Source organism: Octopus bimaculoides, chromosome 4 (genome assembly GCF_001194135.2).
Source record: "Octopus bimaculoides isolate UCB-OBI-ISO-001 chromosome 4, ASM119413v2, whole genome shotgun sequence".
NCBI classification, from domain to species: Eukaryota; Metazoa; Mollusca; class Cephalopoda; order Octopoda; family Octopodidae; genus Octopus; species Octopus bimaculoides.
Genome location: NC_068984.1, coordinates 18,237,142 through 18,254,359, shown reverse-complemented (window position 1 = coordinate 18,254,359; position 17,218 = coordinate 18,237,142). Strand labels below are relative to the sequence as shown.

Here is a 17,218-nt window from a genome sequence, read left to right as displayed (position 1 = left end):
GCGTGGCCGTTTTCGTGCGGGTGACACGTAAAAGCACCCACTACACTCTCTGAGTGGTTGGCGTTAGGAAGGGCATCCAGCTGTAGAAACTCTGCCAAATCAGACTGGAGCCTGGTGTTGCCATCCGGTTTCACCAGTCCTCAGTCAAATCGTCCAACCCATGCTAGCATGGAAAGCGGACGTTAAACGATGATGATGATGATGATGATGATATATGTGGTACTCTCCTATTATTGACAGCCAATTGTTTGTTTACTGATGGAATTGGAGGGCAAAAATATATAAAACTAATTGTTTTAGACTAAAAATTCTATCTGAGTAAGAAACAATCACTCAATTCCTTGCCCATTGACACTTATTCCAAAAGGGCACAGGTCTTCTATTACAACCCTATAATGCAAGTAATAGTTCATTTACTAATCCTTTAGTAAATAAAAAAATTGGGTGTTGATAATAGGGAAGTACCTATTTAATAGGGAAGTACTAGTTATTTCTTCATGAAATCTACACATCATTTCAACTTGATAATGTGTAGACACCTAAACAATATCAAACCAGTGATATGATGGTGAGCTTAGAGACAAAGTTCAATTCACATCTGTTTAGGGCATTCAAATCACTCTCACGAAAATTTAGTTAATCAGTCATGTTCCCCAATTTATGACTGAAGGGAGGTAACTGGTAATTCAAAGATGTTATGTCCCTTATGGAAAATGACCATACTCAATTCCAAACGAAACAAAATGAAGACTAAGGTAATAAAGATTAGCTTGGTAGGAAAATAGGAAAAAGAAAAACAAAAGAAGCTGTATAGATTTTGTTGGTGTAGTGTAAGAAAATATGCAAAGCTAAAATGTGCATGTATTCACGCAGTGCCTCACCCACATGCATAAATACAATATTTTGTTCAGTGCAGTTGTGTCCAGTCGCAGGACATAAATGTATCTGCATGTTTTACATACTGTGAACACTTCACATACTCTGAACACATACTGTGAACACTTCAGCTAAGTATTTCTCTGGTTACAGTGAATTTTTATTAGGATCGGTTTCTTTTTTTTTTAATTTTCTTTATTGAAAATTTTTTTTTTTTTTTATAATGTGCATAGGTCACATCTGTCATTGCCATTCTTGTGAGGCCTTTATCTTTAAACAATTTTCCATTTAATATAGTCTGAAACATTTTCTATCAAAAACCACTAACAATTTAAGAGCTGTGTGGAATTTTATCTGAATGAAGAAATGGCTATTATAGTTCAAAGGCTTAATTACAATCAAACATTTCTTTCATTTAGGAATTAAAACATCCATTCTGCATCAGCAATATTAGGGTTTAATTAGTTACCTCCCTTTGACCATAAGTTGTGTTCTAACTAAATTTTTCACAGAGTAATTTTAAGAGCTCTAAATAAAAGTGAAAAGAATTTCCTCTCTGACTTCAACAGCATATCACTAGTTGAAATTGTACAGGTGTCTGATGATTAATACTAAGTTTTAAGGAAGGATTCCATAAGACTTGAAGAAACAGATGAACTGACAAGTTCTGATTAATGCAAGTCGCTAACCATTTATGTTGAGTGTGCTTCACTTTGATATATGTAGCCTGCTTCATGTAATACATTCACTTTTATACATCAAAAGAAAAGAGCACTCAATACATTGTGTATTGAATTGTGTTAAGAAGAGGAAAGTAACTTGGCTTAGTACTTAAGTTACATGTCTTCGTGAACACAAATACCACAAGCTTTTTTAAGGCTCAGAATGTCAATACTAGTTATTCTTGCCTAGACAACATCACTTCTAAGTTTAAATAATATGACAAGAAAACAGTAATCTACACATCCCCTCCCAAAACCTAATTGAGGATCTCAAAACCAATCCATTTGCTTGTCTGCTCAGGGGTTTCACTCCTCACAAGGTGTGGTATATTGAACCTCAGTTACATATTACATGGCAGTATAGAGAGGAAAAAGACTAATTGCAAAATATTTCATGGAATGTTACAATCTCACAATCAATATGTGTGCTCCCTTTAGTTCAAGGCATTGATGAACACTGAACTTGCTTAATTTGATTTATTCGGAAGCTCAGAGATCAAGAATACCCTTACCACTAAGTCACATGTCTTCCCGACTTTATACATATACACAGATGAGCACATTTATATATGCATAAATATATATAAACACACATACAAACACATGTTTATACAAACGTATATCCAAATGTGGTCAATGCCAGGTCCGCCTGACTGGCTCCTGTGCCAGTGACATGTAAAAAGCATCATCCGAACGTGACCGATGCCAGTGCCTTCTGACTGGCTCCTGTGCCAGTGGCACATAAAAAGCACCATCCAAATGTGGCCGATGCCAGTGCCCCCTGACTGGCTCCTGTGCTAGTGGCACATAAAAAGCATCCACTACACTCTTGGAGTGGTTGGCATTTGGAAGGACATCCAGCTGTAGAAACATTACCAGATCAGATTGGAGCCTGATGCAGCCTACTGGCTTGCCAGTCCACAGTCAAACCCATGCGAGCATGGAAAACGGACGTTGAACGATGATGATGATGATGATGATAATATGCAAATATGTGCCGTCAGAACAGGTCTAGGCAGAATGTACACAAAAAAGTCTAGACTGACTATAAATAGTGACACATAAAAGAAAAAAGAAACATTTTGGAATACCAATAGGAATCTAACAATAACTCATTGTAATGTGTTATGTTGTAACATTTTTTTTATTGTCTAAAATTTTAGTTTAGTCAATGTTTGACAACTAGTTTCCATGTTAAAAAGAAAAAAAGAGAAACTTTTGTTTCTTTTTTGAAAATTTCAACATTATTTTTGTTGGAGAACCTGTTTCAAAAGTTGGAAGCATTTCAAACTGTAAGCATCTTTTAATTATGGTTTTCATGGTGGACTTTCTGAGTGGAACTTTCTATGCTACCTGAGATCCGAAATATTCCATACCTTTGTTTCACAAAGCAACAACACAGTGGGTGCAATGCTACATATCAAACTCGTAACTATAAAACTATATGGCCAAAACAGCTGCACATTGGCTCAGCCACTGAGAGAAAATATTATTATTTTATCTATTTCAAGAAGGAGAAGTGATTCAATATAGCAATGGAGACTTATTAGAATTGCCTCCACAATCTTTGAAACAAGGATGGGACAAGTAATTAATGTCATTAAAAAGATGATTATTATTCTATTATTGTTGTATTTCGAGATGATTTTTTTTTTTGGTTGCTATATAAACACATGCACAATATATTTGCGCTGGCAGAATTGTTAGCACACTGGGCAAAATGCTTAGTGGTATTTCATCTGCTGCTACGTTCTGAGTTCAAATTCTGCCGAGGTCGACTTTGCCTTTCAACCTTTCGGGGGTTGATGAATTAAGTACCAGTTAAACACTAGGGTCATTGTAATTGAATGGTACCCTTCCTAACCAAATCTGAGGCCTTGTGCCTCCAGTAGAAAGGATTATTATTATTATTATTTCTTTTATTATTAAGGTGTTGAGCCTTCAGAACTGTTAGCACACCAAGCAAAGTGCTTAGCAGCATTTTGCCCACCTTTACATCCTGAGTTCAAATTCTGTTGGCATTGACTTTGCCTTTCATCTAATGGATCAGAATCTGGTTTGCTGTACTTCACGTACAGACAGTGACAAACAAATGTTTGGGAAACATGGGTGCAATAAATATAACAATTTCACCCTTTGTGCAATACACTGGTGCATTGGTTTCTTTTTTTTTCATGCCAGTTGTTATTGGTTTCACTGTTGTAAATGACAGGTAAAGGTTCAGCAAGCTCCTGCTGAACAACCTGCACAGATGAATTATGGTTATTAAATGCTTGTGCTGCACATTAGCTCACACCCTCCTTTAAAGTGCCATTACCTGTACAGGTGCATGGTGTGCCACAAGTCAGGTGTTGAAGTGAATGAAGACCAAATTCAGCATATCAGGCTTGGCTTAGCTTACTGGCGATCATTTTGCAGCTGAGTGGACTTAAGTAACATGAAGTGAAGTGTTTTGCTCATGGAAATTACACACATCCCAGTCTAGAATCGCTGTCTGGTCCAGGATTGCTGCCCCATCTAGAATTGCCACCCAGTCCTGGATGGAAACCACAATCATGAAACTGAAAGAGCAACACCCTAACTATTAATCCACATGCCTTCACATATACATACATACATGTATGTATAAATACACACAGCCATATGAGTATGCATGTGCATATGTGTATATCTACACACATGCACAGCTATGCAAGTCCAAGTGTTTAGAATAAGCACAGCCTTGCATGTTGTAAAAGAATTGCTGTGAGGATAGGCCTGAGTCATAGAAGATTGCCTGTCCTACCCTGACCATCAAGGAGAAAATGGATGCACAAATAACAATGATGATGATGCGTGGAGTTGATTTGTTTACAAGTGTTCAGTGTAGATTCGAGGGGACGTACAAAAAGGTATTGTGCCTGTCGTATTGAATGAAAAAGCTCCAAGTTCTAACTCTGCAACATACACAGACATGTACTAAAACACACACACACAAACCCAAACACCCACTCACACAAACAAACAAGCTGTCACATGAAAAATGTTCATCACCGTATGATGCAAGCTTCCATTGTATTAAAATATTATGTCAGTCATGAGTCTTAAAATAGCCTTAATGAGTTATTAAATACTTGAATATTTTTTTTTCAGTTTTGTTTTATACACAAGTTCATTTGCATTAAGGAATTTTGTTTTAATTGTAGTAACTTCTTATTTACTTTTTTTCTTTTCTTTTTTCGGTTTCTGTATCAATGTCTCTTCACAGAAACAAACAAAGGGAGAAGCTCAAGCATGAAATATAGTGTATACACAGTAATCTACTGAAAATACCCAAGTAAAAAAAAGAGGTATTTTGTGTCCAAGTCTTTATTGAATGCACAGTCTTTGGGTTAGTCCAGTGGTTTTCAACCTGGGCCCATATGGCCCTTGGGAGTCCATATAAGATTTTCTTGTTAAAATTTATGTGCAATAAAATGCTTATACTTCTCCAATACACAGCATATTTTAATTTTTTTTATACAATTCTTAATAACATGTAATTACAAAAATATAATAGGATTTTTTTTTTTTGATTTGTATACATTGAATGGATAAGTGTCCAGTAAATAAAACAAGAATCAAAGAGGTCCATAGTCGAAAATTGGTTGAGAACTGCTGAGTCAGGTTAATCCCAGAGAATTTAGTATATACATGAAGTACTTTGTCAAGTTTAGGTGTCTCCATGTCACACAAACCAAGGGAGTTCCAAGTGAATTCTTTTCCTTTTTCTGTTTTAAATTTTTATTTTCACATCATTTTAATCAGTAATTCTTTAAGTTGTAGGTGGTAACTGTATCTTAATTAGTCTTCAGATTATTGGGAGCACCACCTGCACTGTGTTATATCTCTAAACATGTTCCATAAATAAGTTCCATAAGGAGATAAAAGTCTTTGCTGTAAGTTACAGGAAAACTGTCTAATAGATAAGCGTAATGCCAATGAGATTAAGGGCAACAGAAAGGATGGGAAGCCAGACTTGGCTCTCTTAACCAAGAAATCCTTCGTCTGTAAAATTATCAGGAATTAGAGTTTTATAGGAACTTCAACTTTATCATTCCTAATGTTAATATTCTAAGGATGGTTTGAAATTCCATTCTTTACAAATACTTTCCTTCCCTCCACTTCGAAATTATTCATGGTTTCTCAATTTTGATAACACACATTCGGAGGACTGATATGTGAATACCAGACTATCAATATCATTTACTTTTTCTTTTCAGATTTTTCTGTTTGCCCAACACTCAGTAATCATTAATGATTATGTGGTTGTTATTTATCTCCAAGTGAATCCTGATCCAACAGACCTATGGTTAAAGGCATTCAAACATTACAATCCTATCATTTTAGAGATACATGCAATAACATTATCCAAAGTGTCTTTTCTTTTCCTAAGACAAATGAGTGTGATTTGAGAGTGACTTGGCTATTTCTACTGGTCATATGCTTTTTGTCTGGCACCTTAGGAGGTCTTTAGTAGACTCCACTCTGTTGTATGCACTTGAGTCAGACCTCTAGTCTGTTGATATCTTCCTGCATCCCTTTCACCAGTCTCAGTAAGCACTGTAAAAGGTTTAGACACCGTATAGACAGATAAAACAAAACAAGTGACCGCATACACTTTCCCTTGTAGACTCACATCTAACTAAATTTATGTCTGATAAAATATTTTAACTTCGTCTGAAATATTTCTATTTTAAAAGATATTTTCATAAATCTTATTACTGTAGTTTTCTCTTCAGGAATGCATCACAAATATGTATTTCAAATGTTAATAGATTTTAGGTGATGAATTATAAATTCAATCTGCCATAATTTTACTTGCTTTCCTTCATATGTCTTTTAGTTCCCTTATTTTCCAATTTATGACAATAGAAATGTGAAACATCTAATATGATTATATATGAGATATTATTATATTATTTCTTCTTGACATCATATCTTAAAAGTCAGAGTGAATCTACATCACCGCTTGCATCCTGCTTCAACTTATTTTACTTCCTTATATAGCAGATTCATTGTAACAGCAATTAATGTGTTTGTCCTTTATTTTTTTCTTAAATCATTGATTTCTAAATATAGAAGCTTCTTTTTCTTCCTCCCTAAATCCATTTCCCTAAAAGATAGCATAATCAGAGTATTAAAGCTCCATGCTCATATATAAGTGAGATGTGGTCCCTAACCCACCTGACTGGGCAGTATACTGTGTAAGTACTATCTCAGACCAGGAGGAGCCATCCTACCCATAACAGCAGTATGGAGAGTAGACATGAAAAGATAATGATGGCTGTAATAGTTCTACTATTTTATTTTGTCACTACCAACTTCCTATGATTCACTGTTGATGTTAGTGGAGCTGCCTTATTTGTACAGAAGGCTTTTCAATATTCAATAGTGTGAAGCACCTTCCTTATAGTCTATCTACATACACCCTGTTGGGTTTTGAGACAATCTTCTTCTGATGTTCAATATACTTTTGTTCACTAATATGAATATATTTGCATCAACATAAATAGATTAAGCATCGAGCTATTTATCTTCTAGGAACATAATATATAGATGTCTGCACTGTTTTATATGTTGCCAACAAGCAAGTGACCAGCTTATGGTTCTTTGTTTTAGCAATAAACAACTAACCAGTGTTTATATTTTCAATAGATTGTCAAGTTTCTTTTGAAAGTGATTTATAAATACTTATAATGATCAAGTCACCAACATTGTTCTACATTCTGCCTTTACATGTGTGTGTGTGTGTGTGTGAGTATTACACACAAGATACTCACACAGCCAAATAATGTGCATTATTTTTATGTATTCACACATAAAAACCAACCAAATATTAACTGACTGATCACTTAATACATTTAAGTATATTTTTAACAGGGAAAAAGTTGATAGTGACTTCAAAGTTTACTGTGGGCTGGATTCAGCAGACAATCTGATAAAGCTAACCCTCAGTGACACTTCAAAGTCACTGTCAACCACTTCTTTGTAAACATACACACATTACACACATATATGCTAAAACTGTCTTCCCATTATCAACAGGTTTGACTAATATCTTTATAGAATATTTATCTATTTCTGTAAATGTTCTTGTATCATGTTTACTCTTACAATGTTTATATATCTCTTTCAAAGAGTTAATGTTTCCAGTAAAGTGATTCTGGTTTCTGTTTAATCTGCTGCTACTATTACTACAATGCAATTTACAATACAATTTGAGATAGTAAACAACCAACATAGTAAGAGGTTTCTAGAATATGCTTTGCATTTGAACTCAAACTTGGGTTTCAGTTTACTCTTCACATCAGATTTATTTCTGGGTTTGATGGCATAAAAGATGCACAAGCATATTAGATGCACCAAATTTCAGAAGGGATTATTCAAGAAAAAATTTGGGGGGGGTCCAGCTGCATGGATTTTTTGAGATTTTATTTGGAGGAAAAAAAGGGTGTCTTGTATGCCATTAAATAAAATATTTGTTAACTTGATGATTGTTGTTTAGCCTTAAATTAGCCTAGATTAATAAGACCTATAATCAAAGGAATTCTAACCACGACCATCCAATATAACAAGGACAGCATTATCCATTGTCTTCATTTTTCTTTTTTCAACAGTAGGATGTAGTTTGAAAGAGATTTGACTGTTATTTCTAGCTAGTCAAATTACTGTACAGTCTTCTTCACTGAGCCGCAGTTCTACCACCAATGTCAGCAGTAATGTCAGAAGACAGTTATTGCACAGTTTCCATCACCGCCACTGCTACCGCTCACAAAAACAGCACACAGGCCATTTACTGGACACTGTGCTTTGGAGCATAGTGTCATATTTACTGCAGGAAAATTTGGGATGTGAAGGCTCTTTGATTTGAGATCAAACTTGTATACAATCTTTGGGCTTAATGGATTCATCTAATTATTGCAGTGGCATTAACATAGACGAGCTCTCATGCCTGAACTCCCATGTCAATGTTTCCATGACAAACACGAAGAACAAGGGATTTAGCAATAATCTTTCATGTACGCTGATTCTCATATCAAACCCAAAGCCAAACATGCTGCTTATACAAATATAACACCATACATTTACATGCTGTGAGAATCTAAACGCCCACAAACACCTTTAATGTTACATTTTTTGAAATTGTTTCTATGTTATGTATTTTTCCTCCTCTTCTTTATTTCACTTAGCATCTATTTACCTATCCTGCCATTGATTGTATGTTATTAACGTTTCTATTATTATCAATAATCTTATGCTTTTGTTCACAACAACATAACAATGAAACAGAAGCAGGACTCCACCCTTTAAAATCAAACATGATAATAATAGAAGAACAAATAGAGAATATATACATGGTTTGCCCCCTAGTGGTCAGCAGCTATTGTAGGGGAGACAATCCCTTTCAGATTAAGTTGATGCTGGATTGGAAAGTAATTGATTAAATAAGCCTCCATTTTGTTTACTTACCCTTTTGGATCCAGAAGATCATGAACTTTCTCATTATATATTTCCATATATGATACTTCCACTTTGTAGGTCAAATCAGGGTCATCATTTGTGGCTATTTTCTCAAAAAGGGCATCACACAAACGAGGTATTATTCCTTTCTCGTCTGCTGTTCCCATCATAGTATATGATTTGCCAGAACCTAGTGACAGATAAAAAACAAAAAAAAATGATGAACAAAAAACTAAGTATTTCAAACACATATACACACATAGATATATAAAAACAAAACAAAAATCTCTGAAAGAAAAATCAAAAGCAACTGAAAGCTAATAGATGTAAGATAGAAAATGTAATTTCTTTTTTGTCTATAATCTCTAATAATAAAGAAGCCATTTTATTTATGCCATTGCACTTTTATAGTTCACATTTTCAATAAAGTTCATGCACAATAATTAGAATTCTTACAATATTACATTTTATGGAGACAGGAAAAAAAAAAGAAAAGCAGTTTTCAATATGTTTACTATTTAAAAATTCTGAAGCATATATATCCTATCTTCAAAATATTTTGAAATATATACCTTGTCTTCAATGTATATGAAATATATATATATCTTATAGCTTATGTCAAATTGGAAAATAAAATGAAACAAAATAAGAGAAAATGAAGTATTGTAGTTGTTGCATTTAATTTTGTTTCTCTAGATCCTAAGTTCAAATCTTGTTTCTCTAGATCGGCCTTGATTAAAGGCATTCCAGTCATGACCATCCCATCTTTTGAAAGACATATACTATTACATTATATAACATATACTCTTCATCGTTTTAACATGGTGGCATTTGATTGGAGGAAAATTTAGCAGCTATTTGTCACAAATTGTGTGATCATGTAGAGCTCCTGTGTGATTGTTCAACCTGCTAAAGATAGCAGCTAAATTTCTCCTGGTACAGAAAATAGTAACTGTTATTTGGCGCTATACAACATTGCTGCCTTGATTAAAGTAACGGCTCATTATTTTTATTATCATTACAGCATGGAAAACGGACGTTAAATGATGATGATGATTGGTGGAAGAATAATGCAATTCTCAGTTGTCATCAAATAAATTACATATAATTTGATCAATGCATGATGAAGTCATAAATACGTTTTATTTCCTTCTACTGGTATACAACTCTGGTTAATTAACCTTTATGATACCAACATGTTTGAGACTAAGTTTCCATTTTGAAGTGTTTATATGAAAATTAAAACAAATCCTTAGAATTTTATGTAAGAATCTTTTATCATGTTCCAAACATAAACTTACAAATGAAGAAGTTAGTTTACTAATTAACTCCAAATTTTTTATTATTTAAATATTAATTGAAAATATTATACATTAATTTAAAACAGAGGTAATGAATTTCATTAGAAATATCATCACAAAAGGATTAAAAAGTTGTTTTTTTTTTTTTAACAATTTCAAATGTTCGTACATTTTGTAGAGCTAAAATAAGTAGCAAATACACCTGCTTGCTGTTCCTACACCTGTCTTTATCTTTTGATTACTGTAAATTTGAATAATAATAACTAACATCTGTCGGTAATGCCAATGAGGGTTCCAGAAGATCTGATTAACAGAACAGCCAGCTTGTGAAAATAACATGCAGGTAGCTGAGCACTCCAGAGATATGTGTACCCTTAACATAGTTCTCAGGCAGATTCAGTATGACACAGAATGTAACACAAGACTGGTCCTTTGAAATATAGGTACTACTCATTCCTGTCAGCTGAGTGAACTGGAGCAACATGAAGTGCCTTGTTCAAGGACACATTGCACCCCTAGGAATTGAATTCATGACCTTATTGTCTGTGTGTCTGTGGAATACTTGGCCACTTGCATGTTCTAGAGCTAAATACCAATTTTGAAAAGGAAATAAATGCAACAAGAAAATATGCATAAAGAAGGAAGAACCATTTTTCTGATGTAGGGGAAGGTGACCAGTCACAGGATGTTATTGAAAACTTCAATAAAATGTAACTGAAACCAAAGACTAAGGCACCTTTGGAATGAAGATATTATGGAAAGGTTTTACACTAAGAAGTTCCCACATGTCTTTAATCCTAATCCTTTTTTGTTAGAGGGCAGCATCTATGACATTTGTAAACTCAGGTGAGATCAGAATAACTGATGTTTGATTTTTTAAAATTTCTACAGGCTGACTAACATCTTGAAGGAAAATGTAGAGAGAGAAGGAATTAGAGGATATTACTGTTTTAAAAATATGATTGGACAAATTAATTAAAGAAAGATCTTAGTAGAGAAGACAAGAGAAAGAGAACTGGGTGCAACAAATGGGCTTGGATGGGGGTTTTAAAAGGAGCAGATATTATTCTTAGTAGTAGAACGGTTGCAGAGAAAAAGCAATAAGTCTGTTAGACATTGGAGCGGCTTGGTGCATGATGTTGATATTCAGCTAGATTGGTATTTTTTAAAAATGTGGCAGTGTGTGTGTGTGTGTACACTAATGTATAGGTGTATCATACGAAATACATGAGGTATAGTGTGGATCACACTAGAGCTTTATAAGAGTCATCAGCTGATCAGGGATGAGTTATTTTCCTAGCCATGAAGATGAATCCTAACTAGTTTTTCAGATGCAATTTTGGCAATGATAGATGTAAAGTCACTGATGTGAAGTCACCATGAAATATTGTCAGAGTTTGATGCCCATCATTTGTAGAGACTGTGAGGCCTTTAGTTGTGGTTATTCATACACAAGGGTCTGTAGTGTAAGGCCATCTGCTTGACAGTGTGATTTTCCATCACTAAAAGTTTTCAGAGTTTATTTTATAAGGACAGTAGATGACTGTCATGGGGTATCCATGATGGATGTGTGTTACTTATTCCCTCTCAGCTCTCACTCATCACTTAGCTATTTAAACTCTTCATCACCTTCCACACATTATTCACATATAACCTCAATAGCAAACATCAGCAACCTACAGCCTTCATAAACAGAAGTTGCAAATGGATTGTGCAATTTGGGAGACAGAAAATGAAAAAAAAAAAAAAAAAAAAAAAAAAAAAAAAAAAAACTATTCTATCTACTGTGAATTTAGGGCCATTCATAGAAGAATGAGCTAGAGAAAGGGATTTTACAAAACTTGCACATATAAAGAGAAGCAAATGCATATCCAAGATTTTTCTCTTTAGTTGTCTGAGTTGGCAAGTTGAAATATCTTCAACAATATGCAAAACTGTTTATGGAAGTTGTAAATGCAGTGGTTGAGCAGCTTTCTTTTGTGTTGGTATAATTCAGAAATTTAGAAAAAAATAATACAAAATTTCTAAAATATTCAGAAGGACATTTCTTGGGGTGAGATGATTTTGTAAAGCCTTTGACATCAACCTGGAACATGCAGATATACATAGAGGGGGGTGAGGGGTGATAGATTATGAGTTGTGTTTTTAATACAAAGATATCATATAACTTCCTGGATGATTGTTATGCCTAATTTTGTTGCTGTCCTTTGAAGATTTTACATTTATGTCTCTAGCAAACAACTTGTATTGTTTATAAACAAGGTGCTTATCATCAAGATTTGTCAGGAATGTGTATCCTGTTAAATGTAAATATTTATCAGGATAAACCTTCCAACAAATCCTTTGTGTCTTAATCCCCACTTCCCCTGCCTGCTATTTACAAACAAAATTGAAACCAATTGTCTTGGACACTGAATGGAAAAATTATGTGACTTAAGTGGTTTCCACCTCACCACTTCGATCATATCCTGTTTTACAGTTCCTATGCAAATCACAGAAATTTCTTAATCCCTTAAATACCCTCCACACTTAGACATATACACAAAATCACCCTATGACATTTCTTTCATGTAAAATGTATTGTAAAGTAATGAATGACTCTATAAACCACACCAGAAAATAAATACGGTTAGATCAAGTCTCTTCGAAAAGGTCAATAGTTGTTTCAAAGACTGAGTTGAGAAAATCTACCAAAATAATTTGATTGATATACTTGAAAGGGAAAACTGTTTTATTAGCATTTAATCTTCTTCAGAAAAGACAGAAATGATTCATGACAATTATACAAGATAGTACTACCGTCGCAAAATGGAACAGTTTCTTCAACAACAACATTTCATATTACAAGAACTAAATATTCCTATTATATCATGTAATCATATCTTTTAAATTTATTGCTTTTGCTATGAATTTAGAGAACTTCATAAAAGATTGATTTAGAGAAATGTTATTTCACCAAACTTGATCTCAGTTTATACACAAAGATTGTCAAAAAAGAAACATTAAGATAATTAATGTCTCTCAGTGACAGTGGATTTTGCAGTTTTTGAATACTTAAATAGCAGCAGAGGTGCCTGTTTAAATCCCAGATCACACCATAATTTCACTAGAAACTAACACCAATAATCAGCAGCTGAAGAGAATCCATATTTAATTTAACAGTAAAAAAAAAAAAAAATCTAATTAGAAATTACAATACTGAAAAATCTTCCTCATCAAAGACATTCTGCTTGGTATGTAAGCACTTTCTATGTCCTCCATATTCTGATACTAAAGCTAAAATAAAAACCATGAAAATACTATTTAAAAGAGATTTTCTATTCTTTTATTGGTTTTAGCTACAGTTTTGTGGCCATGCGGGATCATTGCTTCCAATGGTTCAATAAATCGTATGGACTTAGTACTTACTTTAACTTGGTACATATTACATTGATCTCCTTTTGCTGAGATGTTAGTTTACAAGATATAAAGGGACACAGCATAAATATAAATACACATGATAAACTTCTCACAGTTTCACCAACAAATTCCATTCACAAGGCGTGGGTCAACCTAAGGACCTAATAGCAGGTATTTGCTCAGGGTGCTGCGCAGTAAAATTGGATGTAGAATAAGATGATCAAAAACTGAACTTATTAACCACATAACTTTACCTACCCTGTACTAGCTTTTTTTTTTTTTTTTATACCTTTTTTTAAAATTTCATTTTCCTTACTAAGTTGGCCACAAGTAGGTTAAAAGAAGATCTCCATCCTTATCATTATTTGAACATCCACTTTTTTATTCACTTGCATGAATAGGACAAAATATTTGGCAAGAAAATATCATTTAAAAAAGATTTTCTATTCTTTTATTGGTTTTAGCTACAGGTTTGTGGCCATGCTGGATCACTGCTTCCAATGCTTCTATTATATATTTTTAACCTTTTTTAAAAGCTTTAGTCAGTGAGCTGTAGTAAAAGACACTTAGCCTAGGTACCACACAATGAGAATGAACATGAAACCATGTGTTTGAGAAGCAAACCCATTACCAGAGTCACACCAGCGCTTATCAAGAATAGTCTTATAATTCATAATAATGGGCAGAGCAAAGGGAATTGTGCTTCATCTATTGTTGGGTTCCCCCATAGGATATGTACATTATTTTGCTCAGAAATTTCTGTAGTGTAACATTTAGATTTAAATTACATTTATATAGATGGGTTATATTTAAAAAGTAAGGCTGTATTCAAAAGCTAAATAACATTTGCAAAAATGAGATTAGATACCAACTCTATTGGAAGTCTAAGTAAAAGAAATAAGAACACCAGTTGTAAAGGATTGCGAAAAAAGATACGAAGAGAATACAGATTTAATAGGTGGAAATTTTTACCTCATGTTTAGTAAAATATAAATCTTGTATTGCAAAGAGAGGGAGGGGGGGGGGAGAAACTACCAAATGAAAAAAAGAAAAAAAAGAGAAAAAAAACAGACTGTAATAATAATGCTCTTGTCATTACTTCATTCAGATACATAAATATAAGCAGAGAGAGAGAGAGAGAGAGAGAGAGAGAGAGAGAGAGAGAGAAAGAGAGAGAGAGAGAGAAAGAGAGAGAGAGAGAGAGAGAGAGAGGTTTGAAGATAAGCAAACTGAAGAAGCTATTAGAAAGAAAACTTCATATGGAACATGTCTACTAGTTCCATGTATGCCTGTGCATGTGTGTATGTATTTGTGTATGTGAGTGTGTCTGTATATATACACACATACACAAAAATATATTTATGAACATGAAATTAAAATTTTGTATGTGCTTGTATATGTAATGTTTGTTTATTTGTATTGAAGGGCTTTAAAGAAACTGTAGCCTAAAGAATTAAAAATATATCTTATTCAAAGAAAAATGTGTGTGTGTGTGTGTGTGTGTGTGTGTGTGTGTGTGTGTGTGTGTGTGTGTGTTGTTTATGAGTATGCATCCATAAGCATACATTATATTAGCAGAACAAACAGAATTTTCGAAAATCTGTTTAAGATATCAAGATAATTGTATAGACTTTGAAATATTTAATGCAATATAATGTAGAGATGTAGACTAAACTGAAAATAAATGAATTTAGCAAGGTTACAAAACTTTTGAAAATAGCCAAATTGATGGAAGATGCCACATTTAAATGAAAGAACCATTCACAATAGTTAAACTCTTTCTAGTCAAAGATCAAACAGAAACAAGAAATCAAATATCTGAATATTAATTTTATCTCTTTTGTTTTCACTATTATATGACATTTTCTATTCACATCGTCTATTCTTTACAGAAAACAAGAATGGAAGTCAAAACAGAATGTGTGTTTAAAAATCAAAATTAATAAATGTTAAAAATGGGAAATAGAAAGAAAAAAAAACAACAAAAAAAATTTCGGCTCTTAAAAGTTAGTTTCTTTTATGTTACTAAACCCCCAAGAGAAAAACTCTGCTTAATATCCATCACCACTCAAATATCCACCAACATCTACCCGTCTATCCATGCAGCATGTATTGAAGAGGACCGTTCCACTGTTTCTAATAATCTTCCATGGGAAACTTATTTCATTGACACAACTGATTTTATTTTTATTAGTTTTTGGTTTGACAACAGATAAAATGAAAATATGCCAAGATGGAGGAGGTCCTGGCTATATTGAAAGTAATTTAAGTGGGAGATGTCCAGTTGACTCTCTCTACATTATATACACACACGCACACACTGCATTGGATAGTTATGTAAGACCTCACCCTGCAAAGGAAGTCTCAATAAGTCACTCTGGGTCCTGCATGTGGAGTTGAGCCTATGTTACATGCTTCAGTGCACTAAAAATGCCATTTCCTGAATACGCATTGCTGCAATGCTTCTTTTAGGCCATCAAATACAGCAAATACACACACACACACACACATTCTTTTACTTGTTTCAGTCATATGACTGCGGCCATGCTGGAGCACCACCTTAAAGGGTTTTAGTTGAAGAAATCAGCCTGGACTTACTCTTTGTAAGCCTAGTACTTATTCTATCGGTCTCTTTTGCCGAACCGCTATGTTACAGGGACGTAAACACACCCAGGGCCGTCGCTAAGCCCCTGCAACCACAGAAGCCCCATGTTAAGATCAAACTACATAGATGAGCCATCTATTTACTTTGGTTAAGATGTTAACTGAAAATTTCAAGTCAGACGTGGGAAAAAATACAAGGGTGAACTGTAAATAAATTTAAAAGAAACCAAAAAAGTAAATGATGAAAGCTTGTTAAAGAATTCCGTAGGGAGATGAAAGAAAAACCAAAGAAATCCAAAACAATGAAAATAAGAACAACTTCAAGAGAAAAGACAAGAAAACGAAGCAATGGTGATGAAAAGTGGGGATGTATACTTATACATACATACAAACATACACACAGGCATACAAACACACATTCATACATATACACACACATATATACGTCTGGCTTTTATCGGTTTCAGTCTACCAAGTCCATTCACAAGACTTTGGCCAGCTCAGAGAGAGAGAGAGAGCCATGTACCAAACACACACACACGTCTCAGTTTCCCTGTTTCTCCCTCTCTCTCTGTATGTATATATACATTTATATAATACAAATAATAAATGAGTATATGCATATATACGTACATGTATGTACGTACTTACATCTACCTGTATATATATAGATGCATTTCTGGGCACAGGACATTGCAAACAAAACGTAGACAAAATGATAAACAAGTACAGAAAACACACAGGCTACATAGAGAACATTTCCTTCATCAGCTGCCACCATTCAACACTGGCGTTTCGAAGAGTTAAGGCAATATATATATATATATATATATA

General features: G+C 33.9%; 1 protein-coding gene across 1 annotated transcript in view; it reads right to left on the bottom strand.

Annotated features, from left to right (window-relative positions):
* Positions 1–17,218, bottom strand: part of LOC106881370 (kinesin-like protein KIF13A) — a 696,895-nt gene that overhangs the window by 362,226 nt on the left and 317,451 nt on the right. The window contains 1 exon segment of the mRNA XM_052966922.1: positions 9,090–9,270. Coding sequence (XP_052822882.1) covers positions 9,090–9,270 — 181 coding nt within the window.